This window comes from Myotis myotis, unplaced genomic scaffold (genome assembly GCF_014108235.1).
Source record: "Myotis myotis isolate mMyoMyo1 unplaced genomic scaffold, mMyoMyo1.p scaffold_m19_p_3, whole genome shotgun sequence".
Taxonomy (NCBI): Eukaryota; Metazoa; Chordata; class Mammalia; order Chiroptera; family Vespertilionidae; genus Myotis; species Myotis myotis.
In genome coordinates, this window is record NW_023416335.1 from 96807423 (window position 1) to 96831961 (window position 24539).

Genomic DNA, 24539 nt, shown 5'->3' on the forward strand with positions numbered 1-24539 from the left:
GGCTTGCTTGCCTCAGTGACGGAGGAGGATCTTGGAGGAAACCAACGTTCCCCGCCTGCGGCTGCAGGCCTCTGAACGGGCAGTTTAAGAAACATTGTAACAAATACCGCCGGACTTCAGCCAGCAGATTTGCAACATTGTAAGCAAAGGCCAGAAACCTACTTTCAGCCGCGAGGCAGGCCTAAGAGCTGGAGCCAAGCCTCAAGCTAAAGCTGGCCCAGAATAAAAAAAAAAAAGAAAAAAAGGAATGGTTGGGAACTTTAGTCATTCCCAGCCTGAAAACAGCCCTCAGCCCCTCACCCAGACTGGCCAGGCACCCCAGTGGGGACCCCCACCCTAATCCAGGACACCCTTCAGGGCAAACCAGCCGGCCCCACCCATGCACCAGGCCTCTACCCTATATAGTAAAAGGGTAATATGCCTCCCAGCACCGGGATCAGCGTGACAGGGGGCAGCGCCCAAACCCCCTGATTGCCCTGTGGCTGTGTGTGTGACAGTGGGCGGGGCCCCAACCCCCTGAGCAGCCCTGCTTTGTGCCTGATAGGGGGGAGCTCCCCAACCCCCCCCCCCCCCCCGCCACGGGCCCTGCTCTTTGTGTGATGGGGTAGAGTCATAACCTCCCCATCGGCCCTGCCCTGAGTGTGAGAGTGGCGGCACCCCAACCCCCTGATGGGCCCTGCTCTGTGGGTGATAGAGGGCGGTGCCCCAACCCCCTGATGGGCTCTGCTCTGTGTGTGACGGGGGCAGCACCCCAAACCCCTGATTGGCCCTGCTCTGTGCGTGACGGAGTGGCGCCGCAACCTCCCCATCGACCCTGCCTTGAGTGTGACGGGACGGTGCCCGAACCCCCCAATCGGCCCTACCCTGAGCGTGACTGAGGGTGGCATCACAACCTCCTGATCGCCCTGCTCTGTGCATGACGGGGCAGCGCCCCAACTCCCCAGTCGGCCCTGGTCTGAGCCCGACCAGGGGCTGCACCTAGGGATTGGGCCTGCCCTCTGCCACCCGGGAGCAGGCCTAAGCCAGCAGGTTATCTCCCGAGCCGTCCCAGACTGCGAGAGGGCACAGGCCGGGCTGTGGGACACCCCCCCTCCTCCTCGAGTGCACAAATTTTTGTGCACCGGGCCTCTAGTGGTACATATATGTGTGTATACACATTTAAAATATACTGATCACCTGGCAAAAATTAAAGTCATGATGTAATACTTTTAATGAAGATGGGGAAAGTTGGGGAATTATATTCACTGCCAGGAGAAAAAGGAATTGCTAAATATTTTTTTGGAAGGGAAACTGATTACACATATAAACACACATACATAATAGAAGTATAGGAAATATCCTTGTCAATCGAACAAATTCTTTATTGGGAATCTATTGCCATAGAAATGAAAGCAGTGTAGGAGACATGTGCAAGGATGTTAATTGTGGAATTGTTTGAGAGGGCAAAAAGCATTAAATAAAATGCCCATCAATATAACTTGTTTTTGGGACACCCATGTTATAGATTCAAATGCAACTCTAACACCCTATTCCACTTTGTCTGACAGGGATTTCCTAGTTGTATTGTTAAGTAGGAAAAGCAAAACAGTGAAATATGTTTGCCTCTTTTATTTTTGACCAGAAATACTGATAGTGTGTGTGTGTAGATTTGTGTATTTATTTTTCTGTTTATGGGAAAGGCTGTAAAAGGACATATATAGGTTGTGTGCAGAGGTGATCTGATAACAAAATGGTTTGGAGATTTTTGGAGGTAGAGGAAAAATGTAACCTCAATAAAAACAGGCTGTGTATCATGTAATTTGTATCAATGTTAATCTGCACAGTAATAAAAGAATGGGATTAAGTTAAAACAGTGGTAGTTCTCTAAAATTTTATTTTAGTAAGCATGAATTGTTTATAATAGTAAAAGTATAATATGCTAATTAGACCGGACAGCTGAACAACCTTCCGGAAGTCATTCCAGACAAAGCTGCGGTGGCAGGGGCCAAGGCAGAGGCGGTTAGGAGTGATCAGACAGGCATGCAGTGTGGTTAGGGGCGATCAGGCAGGTGGTCGGGTGATCAGGCAGGCAGAGCGGTTAGGGGCTGTCAGGCAGGCAGGCAAGCAGTTAAGGGCAATCAGGCAGGCAGGTGAGCAGTTAGGAGCCAGGGTCCCGGATTGTGAGGGATATCTGACTGCTGGGCTGAAGGGCCCTTAACCAGCAGTCGGACATCCCCCGAGGGGTCCCAGATTGTGAGAGGGTGCAGGGTGAAGGACACCTCCCCCCCCCCCCCCCAATGCACAAATTTCATGCACTGGGCCTCTAGTATAATAAAAAGAAACAGTGAAATACAGGAAAGAGGAGAGCTAGCCAAATAAATGAATGTGAAAAACATCTATTTTCTTTGTCCACAGACTCCATCTAAAAAGAAAATTGAAATTAGCACTATTGCAAGCAATTACCACCTTGAAGTTAATCCCAGGTAAGCTGCTACTGTATAAAAATAGGCATTTTTATTATTTTTTGTTAATCCTCACCCAAGGATATTTTCCCATTGATTTTTAGAGAGAGTGGAAAGGAGGGAGGGCAGGAGAGAGAGAGAAAGAGAAAGTAATATTGATGTGAGAGAGAGATATCAATTGGTTGCTTCCTGCACATGCCCCAACCAGCGCAGGAGAACGAACCTACAACCCAGGTACATGCCCTTGACCTGGAATCGAACCTGAGACCGATACTGTACCACTGAACCACACCAGCCAAGGCTAAATAAGCATTTGCAGAACAATGATGTTCAGATTTTTTTTTTTAAAGAGTAGAACCCTTTCTTAAAGTAAAATCATGTATGAAAACACAGTGTATAAACAGATAAAAGTGAAGCTGCCTAGTGTGAATTAGAGAGCCTAGACTAGGGGTGGGCAACCCCTGGCACGTGTGCCAGACATGGCACGCCAGTAACTTTTGCTGGCACACGAAACCCTATCTTATAATCTTCCATTTACAATTTTTTTCTTAATATCGACTTTTTTATTTTTCAGATAAATTCAGTGTAGGTGCATCTTAGATAAATAAATAATTTTACATAACAAGTTATCTTAAAGACCATAGACATGGATTGATGAGAGAGGGGAAGAGCAATTTCTATGCCTCTGCCTTAACTCTCCCTGCCTTCCTAGATCCAACCAGTGTTTTGGTTTCATTCACATATGCTTGTGAATCTTTGTTCTCAGTGATGAATTTTGTTAAGTCTCATAATAGGAGTAGCCTGACGGATGAAAGTAGTAGCTCGTGCATATCTCTGAAGGTCACGAAATATAAACCTGAGGTAAAATCTCTGTCATCAGTGATGCAGCAGGAAAAGTCCCAATGATAATATCAAACAGAGTCCTAAAGTTTTCTGTCTGACTATCAGTGTACATGTATACATTAAAAAAATAAATGTATTTTTCATCATCATATACTGTGTATTTGTCGCTCGAATGAATTTTATTATTTCTTCAAGGTTCTTCACATACGTACACCTTAAGAGATATCAAGTAGGCGTAACATGTTCTCAAAAAATTAGGGTTGTCATGCAGAAGAATTTTGAGTCAGAGATTTTGCTGGTTTTGGCACACACTCACAAAAAAGTTGCCCACCCCTGGCCTAGACCCTCTCAATTTGCCTTCTCTCTGAGAACCCCTCATTCAAGTAATTTTGATAATTAAGTTTTCTTGCTTTACAGAGCTTGGTGTTTTACACAAAGTAAAGTACATAGTATTTAAAAAATTATTAACTAATTCAGAACTAATGAGCAAGACTGAACGAAGCAGGAGGAATAAGATTATAAGCTAATATGTATTCAGTATAAGGCACCCTGAGAAGAATTTTACATGGATTATTTAGCCCTCAAAACAATCCTGATAGGTATTATTATTACTAGAGGCTCGGTGCACAAAATTTGTGCACTTGGGGGGATCCCTCATCCCGGCCTGTGCCCTCTTGCAGTCTGGGAGCCCTCGGGTGATGTCCGACTGACGGCTTTGGCCCGCTCCCCAGGGAGAGCGGGCCTAAGCCATCAGTCGGACATCATTAGCGCTGCTGTGGAGGTGGGAGAGGCTCCCACCACCACCGCTGCACTCACCAGCTGTGAGCCAGGCGCAGGGCTTCTGGCTGAATGGCACTCCCCCTGTGGGAGCGCACTGATCCCCAGGGGGCAGCTCCTGCATTGAGCATATGCCCCCTGGTGGTCAGTGCACGTCATAGTGACTGGTTGTGCCGCCATTCATTGGATTTGCATATTAGCCTTTTAGCACATAGGATTTTCTTTAGGTATGTCAAAGAAAATTAAGAGAAATAATGTTGGTGGGAAGGATTTGATCATAAATGTAGAAAAAGTTTTAATTCCATAGACAAAAAGAAAATGGTTTAGATTCTTGACTAAAAAATTATCATAAAAAAATACTGTAGGTATATTGACGTAATAGTGAATTGAGAAAGATTTGATGGCTGGGAAAATAAAACTGATTGCTTTGCCCTCTTTCTCATTGTGAGTTCCTCTGTAGCAAGAATAGTCAATTAGAGATTAAGCTGATTGTTTTTCAGATGTTTTAAATTGACATTCAGCCTAAATTAACCCAGTGACTTATGTTGGTTTGTGAGGCACATGACTTAAATGCTAAAGCAATATGTGGGTATAAATGATAGATAATGCCTATAATAGGTCAACATCTTATAGAGTTCTGACTTTGTATCTTAAATTCCATTTGCTTATCCCATCCCATTGCTAAGGGAGTCAGCTCCATGCTAGTGCTGGGAGCAGGTGTGTCTATTGTTCTCTCTCAGATCTTTGCTGTTTTGATAATGGGGAAGAAGAATGGAAGTTAAATTTGTTTCAAATAGTTATTTCTATATTTTGAGTAATTCTAGATAATCAAGAAAATTAGCTGTAACGAGGTAGTAACTATAGTGTACACAGAAGTGTTAAAGTAATTGAACTGTTACTTATTAGTTATTGCTCTTTTTAAGTAATGGTAAACTTATTATTTTCAGAGATTAAATTGTAATTAACACATTGTTTGGGGGTAGTTTTTATCGCGCGCTAACAGGTGGCGTGGGCCATTTTTGCTAATTTTTTGAGCAAATGGCAACGTTCAGTAAAATTATGATAACTTTAGTTTACGTATTTATACGTTACCCACATTCTGCCGCTAGTCTATAAAAAAGTATTAATACGTGTCCTGCGCTCTACTACCAGTCAACGTAAAACGTATAAGTAAAACGTATAAATACGTTTCCTGCATACAATGTATTAAATATGGAACATTGTTAGTATTTTTAATAACCCTAAAATATCTCAGTTTTAAGGTTTTGTGAATGTAATTAGGTTTTATGAATTTTGATTAAAATTGTAACTACTTAATATCCAATGTTTTTCTTATAATAACATTAACAATAAGGGCATAATACTTTCAAGTTGTGTGTGTGTGTGTATTTTTTTAATCATTATTTTTGTTTGTTAGTGATGTGTGTGTGTATTTTTAATCATTATTCTGTTTATATAGTGATGCTGGAAATAGTGACCGGGTCGTAATTCAGGAGATGTTGAAAACAGTGGCACAATCACAGCAACTTGAAACAAACTCTCAAAGAGACTTTAAAGGTATATGATAAAAAAAATTATTTTCATTAGACAGACACTCAAATTGTAAGGAATGCAAAGGAGAGAAAATGTAGTGGGAATTTGTAAATGTCATCCATTTAACAAATATTTATTAACCATTTATACTCTGTCAAGGATTATGCTACTTTTGGGGGTAGGAAATCTAAAAGTAAGAAAATCATGATCTCTGTTGAGTTTACATACAGTTCTGTGGAATTGAATTTTGGTGGAAAGAGGGTTATTTGTACTGCTAAGATTACATGATTTATTTATTTATTTATTTTTATTGCTTAAAGTATTACAAAGAGTATTACATATGTCTCCTTTTTTTTCCCCCCTCCCTTGACAATCCCCTGGCCTCCCTTATCCCCCAGTGTCTTATGTCCATTGGTTATGCTTATATGCATGCATACAAGTCCTTCGGTTGATCTCTTGCCCCCCCCGCCTCCTGCCCCCCCACCCTCCCAGGCCTTCCTGCTGTAGTTTGACAGTCTGTTCGAGGCAGCTCTGCCTCTGTATCTATTATTGTTCAAAAGTTTATAATGGTCTCTATTATCCATGAATGAGTGAGATCATGTGGTATTTTTCCTTCGTTGATACATGATTTAAATGGGACATATTTGTAATACTATCAACAATAAAAAATATATTTTAAAAAAATAACTGTTATTAGGGCCAAAGTTATATGTTTATTATCAAATATCTAAATCAGCGGTTCTCAACCTGTAGGTCGCGACCCCTTGAACGACCCTTTCACAGGGGTTGCCTAAGACCATCAGAAAACACATATTGAATATATAGTTACATATTGTTTTTGTGATTAATCACTATGCTTTCATTATGTTCAATTTGTAACAATGAAAATACATCCTGCATATCAGATATTTACGATTCATAACAGTAGCAAAATTACAGTTATGAAGTAGCAACGAAAATAATTTTATGGTTGGGGGTCACCACAACATGAGGAACTGTATTAAAGGGTCACAGCATTAGGAAGGTTGAGAACCACTGATCTAAATAAACAAAAAAAATTAAATAAGCAATAATCCTGCCGTTGAGATAAACTTATTGTGGTGCATTTGTCATTAACTTCCATTATCATTTATATGCATATATACATGTACACATTCTTTTTAAAAAAATCCATATTGTTGAAAGTATTACATACATCCCATTTACTCCCCCACAATTGACCTGCCAGCTGCCCCCGCCCACCACCCTAGGCCTTCACCACCCTGTTGTCTGTGTCCATGGATAATGATTATATGCATACAACTTATTTTGTTGATCTGTATCCACCTATCTCCACCTTCCCTCTGAGATTCCACAGTCTCTTCCAAGCTTCTATATCTCTAGACCTATTTTCTTCATCAGTTTATTTTGTTCACACATATGAGTGAGATCATGTGATACTTACCTTTCTCTGACTGCCTTATTTCGCTTAGCATAATATTCTTCAGGTCCATCCAGGCTGTCTCAAAGGGTAAGAAATGCTTCTTTTTTATTGCTGCATAGTATTTCATGGTACAAATGTGCTATAACTTTTTTATCCACTCATCTATTGATGGATATTTGGGCTGTTTGCAGATCGTAGCTATTGTAAATTGCCCTACTATGAACATAGGGGAGCATACTTTCTTTCTGTTTGGTGTTTCAGGTTTCTTAGGATATATTTCTAGAAGTGGGGTCACTAGGTCAAATGGCAGTTACATAATTTAATTTTTTGAGGAAACTCCATACTGTTTTCCATAGTGGCTGCACCAGTCTGCATTCCCACCAGCAGTGTACTAGGGATCTCTTTTTGCCACATCCTTGCTAGCACTTGCCATTTGTTGATGGTAGCCATTCTGACAGGTGGGAGGTGATACTTCATTGTCCTTCTGATTTTCATCTCTCTGATGATCAGTGACTGTGAGCATTTTTTCATGTCTCTTATCCATCTGAATGTCTGCTTTGAAGAAGTGTCTATTTAGTTCCTTTGCCCATTTTTTAATTGACTTGTTTATCTTACTCTGTTAAATTGTATGAGTTCCTTATATATTTTGGATATTAACCGTTTATCAGATGTATCATTGCCCAATATATTCTCCCATACAGTGGGCTCCCTTTTCATTTTGTTGATGGTTTATTTCACTATGCAGAAGCCTTTTCTTTTGATGTACTCCCATTTGTTTCTTTTCTTCTTAGTTTCCTTTGCTCTAGGAGATGTATCTGTAAACATATTGCTATGAGAGATGTCTGAGACTAGTATTTTTATGGTTTCCAAATTACATTTAAATCTTTTATTCATTTTGAGTTTAGTTTTAGTATGGTGTAAGTTGGTTTAGTTTCATTTTTTTGCATCTGTCTAATTTTCCCAGCACTGTTTATTGAAGAGACTGTCTTGACTCTATTGTATGCTCTTGCCTCCTTTGTCAAATATTAATTCAGCATAATCAATTGGTGTGATTTCTGTGGTCTCTGTTCTGTTCCATTGATCTTTATGCCTATTCTTGTGATAGTATCAGGCTGAGCAAAGAGGCTTTGTAATATAACTTGATATCTGGTATTATGACCCCTTCAACTTTGTTCTTCTTTCTCAAGATTGCTGAAGCTATTCGGGGTCTTTTTTGGTTCCATATTAATTTTTGGAGTATTTGTTCGAGATATGTGAAATATACTGTTGGTATTTTATTAGGGATTGCATTGAATCTATAAATTGGTTTAGGTGGTATGGACATTTTAATGATGTTAATTCTACCAATCAATGAATATGGTATACTAGAGGCCTGGTGCATGAAATTTGTGCATGGGTGGGGGAGGAGCCCTCAGCCTGGCCTGCACCCTCTCCAATCCAGGACCCCTTGGGGGATGTCCGATTGCCTCTCGCAATCTGGGACCGCTCGCTTCTAACTGCTCTTCTGCCTGCCTGATCACCCCTAACCCCTCTGCCTGCCTGATCACCCCTAACCCCTCTGCCTGCCTGATCACCCCTAACCACCTCTGCCTGCCTGCCTGATCACCGCTAACTGCTCCCCTGCTGGCCTGATTGCCCCTAACCGCCTCTGCCTAGCCCCACACCCAGGACCTGGGCTTCCCTCCCTCTGGCTGGCCACAGGCACCCAGGACACAGACCGGCTTCGCCCGGGCAGGCCACAGCTGTAGGGGATTGTGGGCAGGCGGCTTTGCCCGGGCCACAGCCACAGGCACCTGTGACCGCGGAGCAGGCGGCTTGTCCCTCTCCTGGGCCACAGCCTGGCTGGTCCCCATTCCTCTCTTGGGAGCTCATTTGTGCCTGGCTGGTCCCCATTCCTCTTTCATGAGCTCATTTGTGCCTGGCTGGTCCTCATTCCTCTCTTGGGAGCTCATTTGCGCCTGGCTGGTCCCCATTCCTCTCTTGGGAGCTCATTTGTGCTTGGCTGGTCCCCATTCCTCTTTCATGAGCTCATTTGTGCCTGGCTGGTCCTCATTCCTCTCTTGGGAGCTCATTTGCGCCTGGCTGGTCCCCATTCATCTCTTGGGAGCTCATTTGTGCTTGGCTGGTCCCCATTCCTCTCTCCCCAGTGTTGAGTGTCTGAGCCATTATGGCGTGAGGGTGTGACAACCATTTTTGCATGTTAACTTTTTATTATATAAGATTCTTCCACTTGTCTTTATCTTTTTTCAATGTCCTATAGTTTTCTGAGTACAAGTCTTTTACCTCCTTGTTTAAGTTACTTCTTAAGTATCTTAATTTTTTTTTATGGTAATAGTAAGTGGGATTGTTTGTTTAGTTTCTCTTTCTGAGAATCCATTTTTAGTGTATTGAAATGCCATCGATTTCTGGGTGTTAATTTTGTATCCTGCTATGTTGCTGAATTCATTTATTAAATCTAGTAGTGTTTTTGATGGCGTCTCTAGGGTTTTCTATGTACAATATGTCATCTGCGAATAATGAGAGTTTTACGTTCTCCTTTCCAATTTGGATGCTTTTTTTTTCTTGTTTAATCATCGTGGCTAAGACTTCCAATACTATCCTATATAATAAAGTGGGAATATGCAAATTGACCGTCACTTCACTACAAAGATGTTGGCACCCACAGCAGAGAAGGGGTTTCTGTAACACAAGATGGCTGCACCTACAGCAGAGGCTGAGTTTCTGTAATGAGCCTTAACGAGCAATCAGCAGGGACCTCAGGCCACGCCCCCCCCCCCCCCTTTCCCTCGGCAGGGCTTGACAAGGGTAGGACTGATCGGGTCTGGATCTAGCCCAATGGGGGTGGGGCCTGCTGGGACTGGGTCTCACACAATTTCGAGGCACACATGGGTGGGCGGGGACTTGAATCTGGGTCCCGTGGTGCACCCCAGACTCTGACAGGAGGAAGATTTTCATGTACATGTTACTAATTTTCTTTCATCTCTGACACTTCTATTATAGAAAAAGGGCAAATAGCAATGTTAAAATATTTCCTCTAATTAATCCCCTTTAATGTGCACGAATTTTGTGTACCGGGCCACTAGTGTTGAATAAGAGTGGTGAAAGTGGACATCACTGTCTTGTACCTTTTCTTAGGGGGAATGCTTTTAGTTTTTTCCCATTGAGTATGATGTTGACTGTAGGTTTGTCATATATTGCCTTTATCATGTTGATGGATGGTCCCTCTATTCCCACTTTGCTGGGAGTTTTTATAAAAAAAGCAGTTGTTCCCCCTCCCAACCCCCTGCTCTCCAGAGGGACAAAACCTGCCTGGATAGTAATGGTCTGCTGGTGATGGATGTCCTCTGCCATATGAGGGAATGACTTGGCTCAGGAAACTGTGGTGTTTGCATTCCAAGCTCTAACCCCAGAGCCCCCAACCCTGGCTTCTGCTCCTACAGCTCCAGTGCACTCTGCCCTCCCTCTGCTGGAGTTCATGGTGAGTGGATGCACACTTAATTTTGTGAGTTGGCCTTTTAAGAAGGTGCCTGCATTTCCAGCTGTCTCTCCCTGGCAGACTGCAATTCGGCTGCTTTTCACAGACAGATGATATGTGGGAACCCTTCTCAATTCTGGTGCTCTTAGCTGGGGGCCCAGCTTGGGGATTAGACTCCAGAGTTCTCAGTAGGAACTCCCCTCTCCCCCCCACAGCTCAGATATCCCTCCAGAACTTCAGCTGATGTCTGTGGGAGCTCCGCTAGCCCTCTTGCACCTCTGCACTTCCTACCAGTCTCTTTGTGGTCTCCACTTTCCGTCCTTGGTTATCAGGGTTCTCTCCAGCTAGTCTTCAGTTGACTATTCAGGATAGTTTTTCTGTATTTTAGTTGTAATTTCAGTTTAATCCTGGGAGCTTGTCATTGTTGCTTCCACTTATTCCACCGCCATTTTGCACATCTATCTATGCACACATTCTTATAGAAGATTTTTGTGATGATAAATATGCCAATATTTAGTGCTTTTGATATTTTTTGCAAAATTCTTCATCTGAATTATGGTATAAGTTTATACTACTATCAGTGGTAATGGGGAGGTCCTGTTTTTTCCCAATATTCATCAACATTGGGAAAATTTTAATCTTTCTCAGATTTAGTTAGGGAAATAAATTGTGCGTGTTTTTGTTTTTAGTAAATCTGGTAATTTTTTACTTTGTTCATTGCTCATTTTACTGTTTTGTGAATTGCCTGTGTATATTCCCGGCTGTTATCTTCCTCCTCAGTCTGTATTTCAAAATAAATATATTTACTTATTTATTTTTGCTACTATAAATGAATTGTTTTATATTTGCTTTTTTGTTTACATATTTGACAGCTGTTGATATTTATGTCTTGATTTTATATCCTACTACATTATTAAATTCTCTTACTGTTTGTAATAGTCTTTACAATGTCTCTTTTGGGTTTTTCAGATATGCATTCATATCATTTGTAAATAGAGACAGTTTTCCCTTTTACTATCTAATTTGTATGGCCTTAACTACTTTCTCTTGTCTAACCATGTTTAGCATCACCTCAATACAGTGGGTAATAGGAGTAGAGATATTGAATGCTTTTGTCACAACTCTGGAAAGAGGAAAGCCCTAAGGTTTCACCATTTAGATAGTTGCTAGATTTTGACCTGAGGTATATCACGGTAAGGAAATATCCATAGTTTTTTTATTTTATTGTTTCTAACATGAATGTGTGTTAAAATTTTCAAATGCTTCTTTTGCATTCATGAATGAATGTGTTTTTATGACTTTTCTTCTTAGGTCTATTAGTATAATCCTATACTAATAAAAGGCTAATGTGCAAATTGACCGAACAGTGGAACAACTGGTCACTGTAACACGCACTGACCACAAGAGGGCAGCTCAAGCGCTGAGGATGTCTGTCAGTCGGACATCCCCCAAGGGCTCCCAGACTGTGAGAGAGTGAAGGCTGGGCTGAAGGACCCGCCCCCCCCCCCCCGGTCCGAGTGTACGAATTTCATGCACCAGGCCTCTAGTCTGTGTGTGTGTGTGTGTGTGTGTGTGTGTGTGTGTGTATCTAATATGTTAAGTGTCTGCCCGACTGGTAACTATGATGCGCACTGACCACCAAGGGCAGAAGCTCAACGCAGGAGCTGCTGAGCTGCAGTAACTTGGCAGCAGCGATTTTCGGGTAATGCACCTCGAAAACAGGAGGGAACCTGATTCCTTGCTGGACCGTGCAATTCCACCTTCAGCCGTGGGTTATGTTGTTGCTGGGGTACTGTCAGCCTCGAATTTGGCTTACTACACACTTGTGTTTGCATTCCACACCCTATACGACACCAACTTTGCAGAGTGCCCTCTCATATTCGGGACCCCTCAGGGGATGTTAGAGAGTCAGTTTAAGCTCAATTCCTGCAGGCCAGGCCGAGGGACTCGCTCACTCCACAGATGCCCTTCTAGCCTTGAGCCACCCCAGCTGTAGCATGCCAGGGAGGGACCATGGGAGGTTGGCTCCAGGGCGTGTCCGGCCCATCTTGCCCAGTCCTCCCCCACCAGCCACCTTCTAATTAACTACAGGTCCGGTGCATGAAATTAGTGCATGGCGAGGGGTCCCTCAGCCCAGCCTGCACCCTCTCCAATCTGGGACCCCTCGGGGGATATCCAACTGCTGGCAGTCAGACTTCCCACTTGCAATCTGGGACTGCTGGCCCCTAACTGCTTGCCTGCCTGCCTGCCTGATCGCCCCTAACCCCTCTGCCTGCCTGCCTGATTGCCGTTAACCCCTCTGCCTGATTGCCCCAACCCCTCTGCCTGCCTGCTTGATGGCCCCTAACTGCCTCTGCCTGCCAGCCTGATCGCCCCTAACTGCCTCTGCCTGCCAGCCTGATCGCCCCTAACTGCCTCTGCCTGCTTGCCTGATTGCACCTACCTTGCCCCCCTGCCAGCCTGATTGACCCTAACTTGCTCCCCTGCCGGCCTGATCACCCCTAACTGCCTTTGCCTCGGCCCCCCGCCTAAGCCACAGTCTGGCCTCCCTTTGCATCAGGTGACCTGGTGGATCAGGGGAAGGCACTGTCCCCATTACCCTGCTGCTCCTGCCACTACTGGCTTGAGCCTGTGCCCTTTGCAACCATCCGTGACTCCCTGAATCTCGGCCCTCACAGCCTCTGCGGCTTTGTCCGGTAGGACGTCCAGAAGGTCGTTTGGAAGATGTCTGCCTTAATTAGCATATTATCATTTTATTAGTATAGATTTCCTTTCAATGTTCATGAATCTGTGTACCAGGTCACTAGTAAATTCCATTTGCACATTTACAATATTTATAACACTAGAAGCCGGGTAAACGAAATTTGTGCGCGGGGGGGGGGGGGGGGAGGGGGCGCGCGGGCTGGGGCGGGGTTCCCTCAGCCTGGCCTGCACCCTCTCCAATCTGGGATCCCTCGCAATCCAGAACCACTGACGCCTAAGCGCTCACCTGCCTGATGCCCCTAACTGCTCTCCCCTCCTGGCCTGATCCCCGTAACTGCCTATCTGCTCTCCCCACCTGGCCTAAACACTCTTAACTTCCCACCTGCTCTCCCTTTCTCTCCGCGCCTTCAGACCTTAGCACAGGAGTGCTGAGAGATCTCTGCCGAGGCCCTGCCCCCATCCTGACACCCCCTTCCAGGCCAGGAGGCACAGTGGGCCTGTGCATGCATCTGCTGGGGGGACTGCCCCTGGCGGCAGCCTCATGTCTCAGTGGCGCAAGTCCCTGCCCCCATCCCCGCCCTCCAGATCCTGTGTGCATGCAGCCTGTTGAATGGTCATGACTGGGACACCGTTAGGACCAATTAGCATATTACCTCTACACACACACACACACACACACACACACACACACACACACTAGAGGCCCAGTGCAGGAATTCATGCACCAGTGGGGTCCCTCAGCCTGGCCTGCGGGATTGGGCTGAAACCGGCTCTCTGACATCCCTCGAGGGGTTCCAGATTACGAGAGGGCACAGGCCAGGCCAAGGGACCCCACCGGTGCATGATCGGGGCCGGGGAGGGACATGGAAGGTTGGCCAGCTGGGAAGGGACCGTAGGAGAGCTCCAGGGCGTGTCTGGCCCATCTTCTCAGTCTCTATTGGCCATAACCCAGCAGCAAGCTAACCTACTGGTTGGAGCGTCTGCCCCCTGGTGGTCAGTGCACGTCATAGCGAGCAGTTGAGCGGCATTAACATATTATGCTTTGATTCGTTGAACAGCCGACCGTTCAACTGGACACCTAGCGTATTCGGCTTTTATTATGTAGGATTATATTACTGGATCTCCTAATGAAACTTCATTGCATTTCTAGAGTAAAACTCACTTGGTCATGTTTTAAATTTATAGATATGCTTCTATTTTCTGACTACCAGATTTATTTTTTGTATCTGTTGGATTTTGCTACTTTGTTTGGTTCTATTTTAGTCACATTTCGGGATCAATCTTTTTGTCTCTCTTTTTCCTATTCTGTTCAGTTTGGATTCTCTGTCCAGAATTTCTCCTCATTGTGAAACATTGTCTTAGAGGGGCACTCCATTTTGTTATTTTCAGTCTAGTGCTCTGCCAAACTTTATTGCATCAAGGTTCCATTGTTCTCAGCCATGAGCTCAGCCCTATGGATTCTGTTCTCATCTTAGCCCTTGATGCTTTCTAGAGTTTTCTTGTGGGTGATTTAGGGTTCTCCTGCCCTAAAGACTGTCAGAAACCTACTAGATCCTATCCCAGGCGTGGGCAAACTTTTTGACTTGAGGGCCACAATGGATTCTTAAACTGGACTGGAGGGCCGGAACAAAAGCATGGATGGAGTGTTTGTGTGAACTAATATAAATTCAAAGTAAACATCATTACATAAAAGGGTACGGTCCTTTGTTTTTTTTAGTTTTATTCATTTCAAACGGGCCGGATCCGGCCCGAGGGCCATAGTTTGCCCACGGCTGTCCTAGCCACTTCCTCCCATACATAGTCATTTACCAGTATTTTCACTTTCTAGTATTTGGGGTTTTTAGGTAAAGCTTGTTACTATGTTTTGGTATAAATGTTGTCCATGGGTCTTTGGTCTTGGAATATTTAGTCCTGTCTGTTTATATCGGAGAGATTGGAATACTGCCATCTGCTAGACAAAAATTGGTATAATGAATAATACAGCAGTTGGATTCAGTCTACCTACATGTTATTCTTGAAAATATTTAAGGCCTAGTCTTTTTTTTTTTTAATTAAATCTTTATTGTTCAGATTATTACATTTGTTCCTCTTTTTTCCCCCCCCATAACTCCCCTCCTCCCAGTTTCCGCCCCACCCTCCGCCCTCACTCCCCACCCACTGTCCTCATCCATAGGTGCACGATTTTTGTCCAGTCTCTTCCCGCATCTCCCACACCCCTTTCCCCCCCAGGAATAGTCAGTCCATTCCCTTTCTATGTCCCTGATTCTATTATAATCGACAGTTCATTCTGTTCATCAGATTATTTATTCACTTGATTCTTAGATTCACTTGTTGATAGATGCATATTTGTTGTTCATAAATTGTATCTTTACCTTTTTCTTCCTCTTCCTCTTCTTAAAGGATACCTTTCAGCATTTCATATAATCCTGGTTTGGTGGTGATGAACTCCTTTAGCTTTTCCTTATCTGTGAAGCTCTTTATCTGACCTTCAATTCTGAATGATAGCTTTGCTGGATAAAGTAATCTTGGTTGTAGGTTCTTGGTATTCATCACTTTGAATATTTCTTGCCACTCCCTTCTGGCCTGCAAAATTTCTGTTGAGAAATCAGCTGACAGTTGTATGGGTATTCCCTTGTAGGTAACTGAGTTTCTTTCTCTTGCTGTTTTTAAGATTCTCTCTTTATCTTTTGCTCTTGGCATTTTAATTATGATGTGTCTTGGTGTGGTCCTCTTTGGATTCCTTTTGTTTGGGGTTCTCCACGCTTCTTGGACCTGTAAGTCCATTTCTTGCACCAGGTGGGGGAAGTTTTCTGTCATTATTTCTTCAAATAGGTTTTCAATATCTTGCTCTCTCTCATCTTCTGGCACCCCTATAATTCTGATGTTGGTACGCTTGAAGCTGTCCCAGAGGCTCCTTACACTATTTTCGTATTTTCGGTTTCTTTTTTCATTTTGCTTTTCCGGTTGAGTGTTTTTTGCTTCCTCGCATTTCAAATCATTGACTTGATGCTTGCGCTCCTCTGGTCTGCTGTCGGGAGTCTGTATAATATTCGTTATTTCAGTCCATGTATGCTTAATTTGTAGTTGGTTCCCCAATATAAGATCGAGGGTCTCATTAGTTTTCTTGTAGATCTCATTAAGTTTATCGGCGGCTTCTAAACAGTTCTTGAGAGACCTTAAAAGTGTGGTTCTGAACTCTATATCTTCCATTGACAATTTTGTCCTGTTTCTTTGTCTCCGCATTTTGTTATGCTTCCTTGGTGCACCCCCTAGTGGTCTTTGTTCGCAGTCTTATAGTTAAATCTTGATTGTTGTAGCTAATTCCAGGGAGGGTTTGACCTCCTGGCCAAGTGGCTATGAGAATCAGCTGTGTCAGCAGTGAGAGAACTTCTGTCTTCTAGGGAGGTGCTAATCTAGCCTTTGCCTGAGGCTATCCGGCAAATGGCGGGGCGGGTCGCACAGGATCAACAGGGTGGGCCGGAGGGAGCAGTTATGGCGGCTCTCAGTCCTGTCCCCAGGGGCTCTGCCTCTCAGAGTCCCAGCACCCGCTGCAAAGCTCAGAGAGAAAGCTGCACTCGCTCTGACCGAAGCCAGACAGTCCCGCTTCTCCCGTTTGAGTCTGGGTCCCTAAAGACTCGCCCGGATCTGGAGCTCAGAGTCTGCGACTCCCTCCCGATTGAAAACGCCAACCACGCCCTCCGCCGCCAGCCCGCTCCGAGCACTCCGCACCTCAGAATTTGACTTCAGCACTGCGCCTCCTCTGAGTGTCCGTATGCGTTTCTCTTTCCTCCTAGTTGTAGGACTTCCACTCAGCCAGCGTTCCTGTGGTTCTGGGTGATGTCCCTTCCGTTTTTTGGTTTCACTTTTGAAGTAGTTGTTCAAAGCAGCAAACTCCGGCGTTAACCTATGCCGCCATCTTGGTTCTCCCCAAGGCCTAGTCTTAAGACTAATTATGACCAGGAAGAAACTTACTTACTATACAAGTAACCAGATGTCTTTATGCCTTGTTTGCTACATCCCTGTGGCAGTTGTTTTCCAAAGTATATTCCTTAGAATGCTATGATTTAAGACAGCAGTGGGAATCTTTTTTCTGCTAAAGTCCATTTGCATATTTATAACATCATTTGTGGGCCATACAAAATTATTACCTTAAAATTAGCTTGCTATATTTGTCAGACAGTTAATAACTCACTCCTAATGCCTTGGCAGAGCCAGACAAAATTATTTCATGGGCCTTATATGGCCTGTGGGCTGGATTTTCCCCACCCCTGATTAAAAGATGTTCCACAGTCATGTGCTACTGAGATAGTAAAATATTTTTGGAAAATGTAGCACCATACATCCTTGTTTTGGTGATTCTCTTTTTAGTGCATATCCTATATAATAAAAGCATAATATGCAAATCAACCTAACGGCAGAATGACTGGTCACTATGACGCACACTGATCACCAGGGGACAGACACTCAATGCAGGAGCTGCCCCCTGTTGGTCAGTGTGCTTCCACAGCGATGCCTGGGGGGATTGAGTCTAAGCCAGTAGGCGGACATCCCCCAAGGGGTCCTGGACTGCAAGAGAGTGCAGGCTGCGCTGAGGGACCCTCCCCCCCACCCAGTGCATGAATCTCGTGCACCAGGTGTCTAGTAAATATTATAAAGGCTATAATGAATTCTATAGTAAGTTAACCTCTTTAACTTCATTTAGTCTAGAATTTCTTAGTCTTACAGAATTTTGAAAATAAAAATAAGTTATTTTTACTGTACTTGTAACTTCAATATGTCTTTGTCAAAGGGAAGAGTAATATATCAGGATTATTATTTAAGATTTCATGCTGAATAATGAAGAGGGAGAAGCATATAGTTATGCAAGTTAAAGTTTGTTTTGTTTCTCCTTCTCTCAGTGGTTTTGTTGACAGAGGTTGACAAACTCACCAGAGATGCTCAACATGCCTTGCGTAGAACCATGGAAAAATATATGTCTACCTGCAGATTGATCTTGTGTTGCAATTCTACATCTAAAGTGATACCACCTATTCGTAGTCGATGTCTGGCAATTCGTGTGCCTGCTCCCAGCATTGAGGATGTAAGTCAAGTTATTTGTTTTCACTTGCAGTGAAGTGTGTCAGTAATTCAGGAACATCTGTGGTCTGGATGCTAATCATTAGTAGATGCAAAAACCAATATATATAGTAGTAAATACCAGTAGTAGTAGATACCAATATAGGAAAAGTGTTCTTTGCTTTAAATTATTGTTTACCTTAAATGAGTAGGTACAGTCAAACCTCGGTTCTCAAATGTCTCCTATTTCTAACAGTTGGGTTTTCAACCAAGTTGTCCTTAAAAAATAGTCTTAGTTGTTGAACAACCCTTTCATGCTGATGCCTCAGCATGAGAAAAAGCAAGAAACAAAGGAGAGATTGCTAGTCAGTTTACCCCTAAACCTCACATTGTTAACATTTCAGGAAATTGTATTGTGAATATTTTTGTGGTTTTATTTATTTACTAGAGGCCTGGTGCATGAAATTCGTGCCCTTGGGGGCGGGGTAGGAGGTGTCCCTGTGGGATCGGGCCTAAACCAGCAGTCGGACACCCCTCTCACAATCCAGGACGCTGGCTCCCAACTGCTCTCCTACCTGCCTGATTGCCCCTAACCGCTTCTGCCTGCCAGCCTGATCATCCCCTAACCACTCCCCTGCCAGCCTGATCAATGCCTAACTCCTCCCCTGCCAGCCCGATTGACCCCAACTGCCTTCCCACGCTGGCCTGGTTGCCCCTAACTTCCCACCCCTGCTGGCTTAGTCGCCCCCAACTGTCTTCCCCTGCAGGCCTGGTCACCCCCAACTGCCCTCCCCAGCAGCCTGGTCAACCCCAAATGCCCTCCCCTGTAGGCCACTGGTTCCCCACAACTGCCCTCCCCTGCTGACCTGGTTACCCCCAACTGCCCTCCCCTGCCGGCCTGGTCGCTCCTAACTGCCCTCCGCTGCTGGCCTTATCGCCCACAACTACCCTCCCCTGCCACCCATCTTGTGGCCATTTTTGACCACATGGGGCTGGCCATCTTGTGTGAGGGCGTGATGGTCAGTTTGCATATTACATCTTTATTATATAATATTTTATCTTTTTGTTTTTGTTGCTGGTAAAATGGATGATTAATACAACTTTAAAACATAAAGAGGCCATCAAGAGTTCTAATGTTTCTAAGGGTGTGAAAGAAACAGTGGTCACAGGCAATTGAAGAGGTAGAAAAACTGTTGATTTAGATAAAGAAAAATCAGTTAATGTGTGACTGCATTTCCAAGGCAGTGATATGTGAAAAAGCAAAGACATTGCATGCTGACTTCCTGAAAGACACCCCTGGAGTGGGTGGTAAAGTGATTTCTTTAAGGCTAGTAGGGGGTGGTTTAATAAATTTAACAAAAGAAGTGTTTCTTTATAGAGTAAACAGTATATTAGACATGTACTGTATATAAAACAGGGACTCATTTGGAGGACTGGAACGAATAAATTCAATTTACATTATTTCTAATGGGAAAAAATGATTCAATTTTTGAGCAAATTGCTTCTTGAACAGTCTTCCTGAATGAATTTAGTTTGAGAACTGAGGTTTCACTATATTATGAATTTTACTAAACTATGGAGAGTTTAGGTATTTAGTGTCTTTTGCCTCAACCTGATGTACTTGGCTTTGGAGGACACTTGAGTATGGAAGAAATAGGTTTTGCCAGGAGATGATGTGAGAATACCAACTGTTTGGGTAAGGGACCAAAGTTAGGTGAAAGAACATTATATATAGGAATGGCAAAGTAGATTTACAGCTGTTTGTATGGAAAAAAACATACAGGTGATAATTATTATAGTAGCTTTCTTAACTCAGAATGTCACTCACAACTGTAAACCTATTTTTGCCCACCCGTGTGTGTGTGTGTGTGTGTGTGTGTGAGAGAGAGAGATATTCTTAATAGCTATCAGTAAAATTTTTAATTCTCACAATAAGCAGTTTTCCTGCCATTAGTAATTTGGGGCAATTTTATGCAAAGTATGGATAATATGTGACATTGTATTAGTTGCAAAGTTGTAAAATACCTTTATTTTATCTCTCAGTTGTACAAATTTTAGGAGTAATACAGTTAAAAGGGTTAATAAAGCAGGCAGGATTACCAGTTTCACCACTCTCATGGACACCATTCTTGTCTTAGTCCATGCAAATAAGGCCTTCTTAGTTGTGTGGAATTCAGGCCAGGTGGCTCAACTTGGCAGCCCTGTTTTTGCCACCAACTTGGGACCCTGTGTCTCCTCTCAGCTGCCCTGAGGAGATTGGAAGGCTTGGACCTGGGACCAGGTCTTTCCCCAGTTGCAGAACCAGCTGCTCCCTTTTCCTAATAGCTAGGCAAGATCCCTGGCTTCCTGCTGAAGGAGAATGTGGGTTTGGGTAGGATAGTAACCAAAAAAAGTGGGGATCTATGAAGATGTTATCAACAGAAATTATTTCAATATACTGTTTGACAGATTGCTCATTTTTAAAAATTATTTTATTGTAGATTTGCCATGTTTTATCTACTGTGTGCAAGAAGGAAGGTCTGAATCTCCCTTCACAACTGGCTCGTAGACTTGCAGAGAAGTCCTGCCGAAATCTCAGAAAAGCCCTACTCATGTGTGAAGCCTGCAGAGTTCAACAGTGAGTTAAAGAGGCAGTTAGCACCAGAAACATTTTGGATAATAAGCATGCTTCCATTTAGTTTATTGTGTTTTCTTTTTGTCATATAGATATCCTTTTACCGAAGATCAAGAAATCCCTGAAACAGATTGGGAGGTGTATCTGAGGGAGACTGCCAATGCTATTGTCAGTCAGCAGACTCCACAAAGGTAACCAGTATAAAAGATGACTGTAAAAGTTTGGTCATCAAGATAGTACAGCTATTCTAGTTTTAGGGTAGTGGATTTTTATTAGCACCATGCAATTTAGACTTATAATTAAGTAGTGAACCTAAAGATTAAACTTTTAAAAAGGGGGGAGGATAAAATTTTAGAAATTTAATGATTTAGAATACAGTGGAATCTCGGTTCTCGAACTTAATTCGTTCCAGAAGGCTATTCGAAAAGCAATTTGTTTTAAAACCTAATTATTTTTTCCCATTAGAAATAATGTAAATTGAGTTAATCCATTCCAGACCCCCAAATGTTTCTTTTTTTACCTTTCTCAGTTGCCTGTGAAAATTGTTTTGTGAGCACTTTCACTTAACAAAGTCAGCACTCTTAATGGCCTCTTTATGTTTTAAAATTGTGTTAATTGTCCTTTCCCCTTACCATACTCAGTAGCCAGATCAGACATGTGAACACCTCTGTTATAATTGGCAATTATATCTTTTTAAGCTCTAGTTTTTATTCTCACAACTTTAGTTTCCACTTTGCTGCTATCACTAACCTTAGGACCCATGGTTTCTTACTATATGTATTTAATAATAGTAGACAGTAACAAAGGCAAAAACAACAAAAACAAGAAAATATTAATAGCACAATTTCCTGAGATGTTAACGCGAAGTTTAGCAGTAAATTGTCTCATACTCATGTATTCTCTCCTTTGTCGCCTGAGAGGCAAGTGTCTGATCATACAGGTGTCAGCATGAAAGAGTTGTTGGTCAAGAACTGAAGTTTTGTTTGATACCTGAAACATTTTTTTCATGAACACCTTGGCCAAGAACCAAATTGTTTGAAATGGAAGATGTTCGAGAGAACCAACATTTGACTGTAGTTGGTGTGGTATAATGGCTTTTATTAAGCTGTTTACATGTAAATGTGGAACTTATACATAAATTAAAACACATCTTGGAATTTTTAGTTTTTCTTTTAGGATTTCAGATGACTTAATGTTTCTAGTTTTTTAATATAAAAAACAATATATAGCTTCATAATTGACACCTCATATGCTAGAAAGACACGAGACTATGAGTCAGACTTTAACTAATTTTTAGGTATGATATAGTTCTGTTAAGAATAGTATTGTGCATATGCCGTTAGTATTTAGAAAGTGTATTGTGACACACCGATACACAGTTGATTCCATTTATTTCTGTGTGTCTGTTACTCAGGAGTGGCCATACTGAAATGCTTCAACTACTAGTTGTTTGATTTATGACAGCTTTGATTGAGAAGGGCAATCTGCTCTTCTCTAAATCAAGAGTGATAGGTTTAAGATCCACTCCCTTTGGCAATCCTGGAGAATGTTCCTTGGGCTCACCAAGACACAGCCTCCTACTCTTACTGTCTGTCAGAACTAGAAACCATCTTTAGATTTTATAGAAGGTAAGTGATTGTTTTAGGAAACAGAATAGATTGAGTGCAACCACTGAAATTTAAGCTTCCCTCGTTTATTCATCAGATATGAATTTTAATTTTTATAAAAGAGTCCTCAAAGGATTTTATAATATGTACTCTTTGGCTATCATCTAGATTAGTGGAGGTGTATAGTCATATATAATGGGTACTTAGTATTTCATCAGGGTTTGCTTTGGATTCCCATTCAATTATTTTAGTTGAATAGTTTGCAACAAGTGTCAAGTATCATAAAATAGTCTCTTCAGAAAAGAAACCTTGACTTTAGGAAAAAGTGTACAATCCATTTTGTACAATGCTGAGTAATTGAAGAAATGTCAGCCTTTAAAGATAAAATTCAAACAAAACATGTCTAATGAGTCTTAGTTTTGTAAAATATTTCTAAACTGAAGATGACTTCCTTCTTTTTGTTGTGATTTTAAAAAAAACTGATGATAGTAGTAGAAATTATTATTATTATTATGCTTTAATAATCATGTTTTAATTTTGAGATACACTACCATGTCCAAGAATAATCAAGGGCTTTGGAATCAGACTTGAATTAAAAGGCTACCTCCACCATATGAGTTTTGATGGAAGCCTAACATCTCTGAACATTAAGTTTTTTTCAGTAACAAAGTGATGGTGTTTGGAATTAATAGTGTACTGCAGTAAACTTCATATAGAGTATGGGATTAGAGCAGGAGTAGAGAACCTTTTTTCTGCCAAGAGCCATTTGGATACTTCTAACATGATTTGTGGGCCATGTGAAATTATCAACTTAAAAATTAACCTATATTTGGTCAAGCATTTAATTAATTCACCCCTAATGCCTTGGCAGGACAAGACCAAATAAGGCCCGTGGGCCAGATGTTCCCCACCCTGTGTTAGAGAAATGCCTGTCAGACATTGGAAGGGTATAGACTTTGGAGTAAGAGAGATCTGTGCTTAAATCAAGGTTCTGCTGTGGTCAACTTTGTTGACTTAAACTACCTGAGTCTTAGTTTTTTCATCTAAAAATAGATGGAGATAATGCCCACTCATAGCTGGTGTGAGGACTGATTTTAAATTATTAGTTATAGTATGTTTCACATAGCAAGTGCTTAAAAACATGCTGGATTTAAAAACAAAAACAACTTTTATTAAGCTTTATTATGGCACAGCTTCATAGTCCTGGATTCCCAGAATGGGGTTTGAACTTCTACTTTTAAGAAATCTTTCATAAATCACTTTCCTGATTAATCTGAAATAATAGAACATCTGTGATATTATTTTAGTGATGATTCAGAACATTTTTTTTTCCCTTTAGGGTAGGTAAATTATATATTTATACTAATAAAAGGGTAATATGCTAATTACACCAGGTCGACAGGACATCTTCCAGTCGTCCGGTCATCCTTCCGGACAAAGCCACGGTGGCGGGGGCTGAGGCAGAGGTGGTTAGGGGCGATCAGACAGGCAGGCAGATGAGCGGTTAGGAGCCAGTGGTCCTGGATTGCGAGAGGGATGTCCGACTGCTGATTCGGGCCTAAACTGGCAGTCGAACATCTCCTGAGGGGTCCCGGATTGGGGTGCAGGCTGGGCTGAGGGGCACCCCCCTCCCCTGCACAAATTTTGTGCACTGGGCCTCTAGTTTATATGTATGTGTGTGTGTGTGTGTATATATATATATATAGAGAGAGAGAGAGAGAGAGAGAGAGAGAGGAAGAAATAAAGATTCTTGTGTTTAGAATTTTAATGATCATTGTTTTCCTTACTGTCTTAAAATGCCTTGTATATTTCTCTCTACTCTTGTGAAGGAGAGAAATTTTATGAGAGGGGTCTAGAATTAAAGGCTCAGAGTGGAAATGCTCATGTTGACTTATGCAGCCTGTTTTTATGCTTACCTATAATGATAGGACATCTTTGTTTCCTTGCCATATTGCTTTTGCACTCTAGGCAGTAGAGTGCAAAACCACTCGCCTGCCTGGCTGATCACCCCTAACTGCCTCTGCCCGCCTGCCTCATCACCCCTAACCACTCTGCATGCCTGCCTGAT

The 24539-nt window shown here is 42.6% G+C and overlaps 1 protein-coding gene across 2 annotated transcripts in view; it reads left to right on the forward strand.

Annotated features, from left to right (window-relative positions):
- Positions 1–24539, forward strand: part of RFC3 (replication factor C subunit 3) — a 39054-nt gene that overhangs the window by 8856 nt on the left and 5659 nt on the right. For both annotated transcript variants that reach the window (XM_036300329.1, XM_036300330.1), the window contains 5 exons: positions 2395–2462; positions 5521–5618; positions 18094–18275; positions 20731–20867; positions 20957–21055. In XM_036300329.1, coding sequence (XP_036156222.1) covers positions 2395–2462; positions 5521–5618; positions 18094–18275; positions 20731–20867; positions 20957–21055 — 584 coding nt within the window. The remainder of the gene's footprint in view (positions 1–2394; positions 2463–5520; positions 5619–18093; positions 18276–20730; positions 20868–20956; positions 21056–24539) is intronic.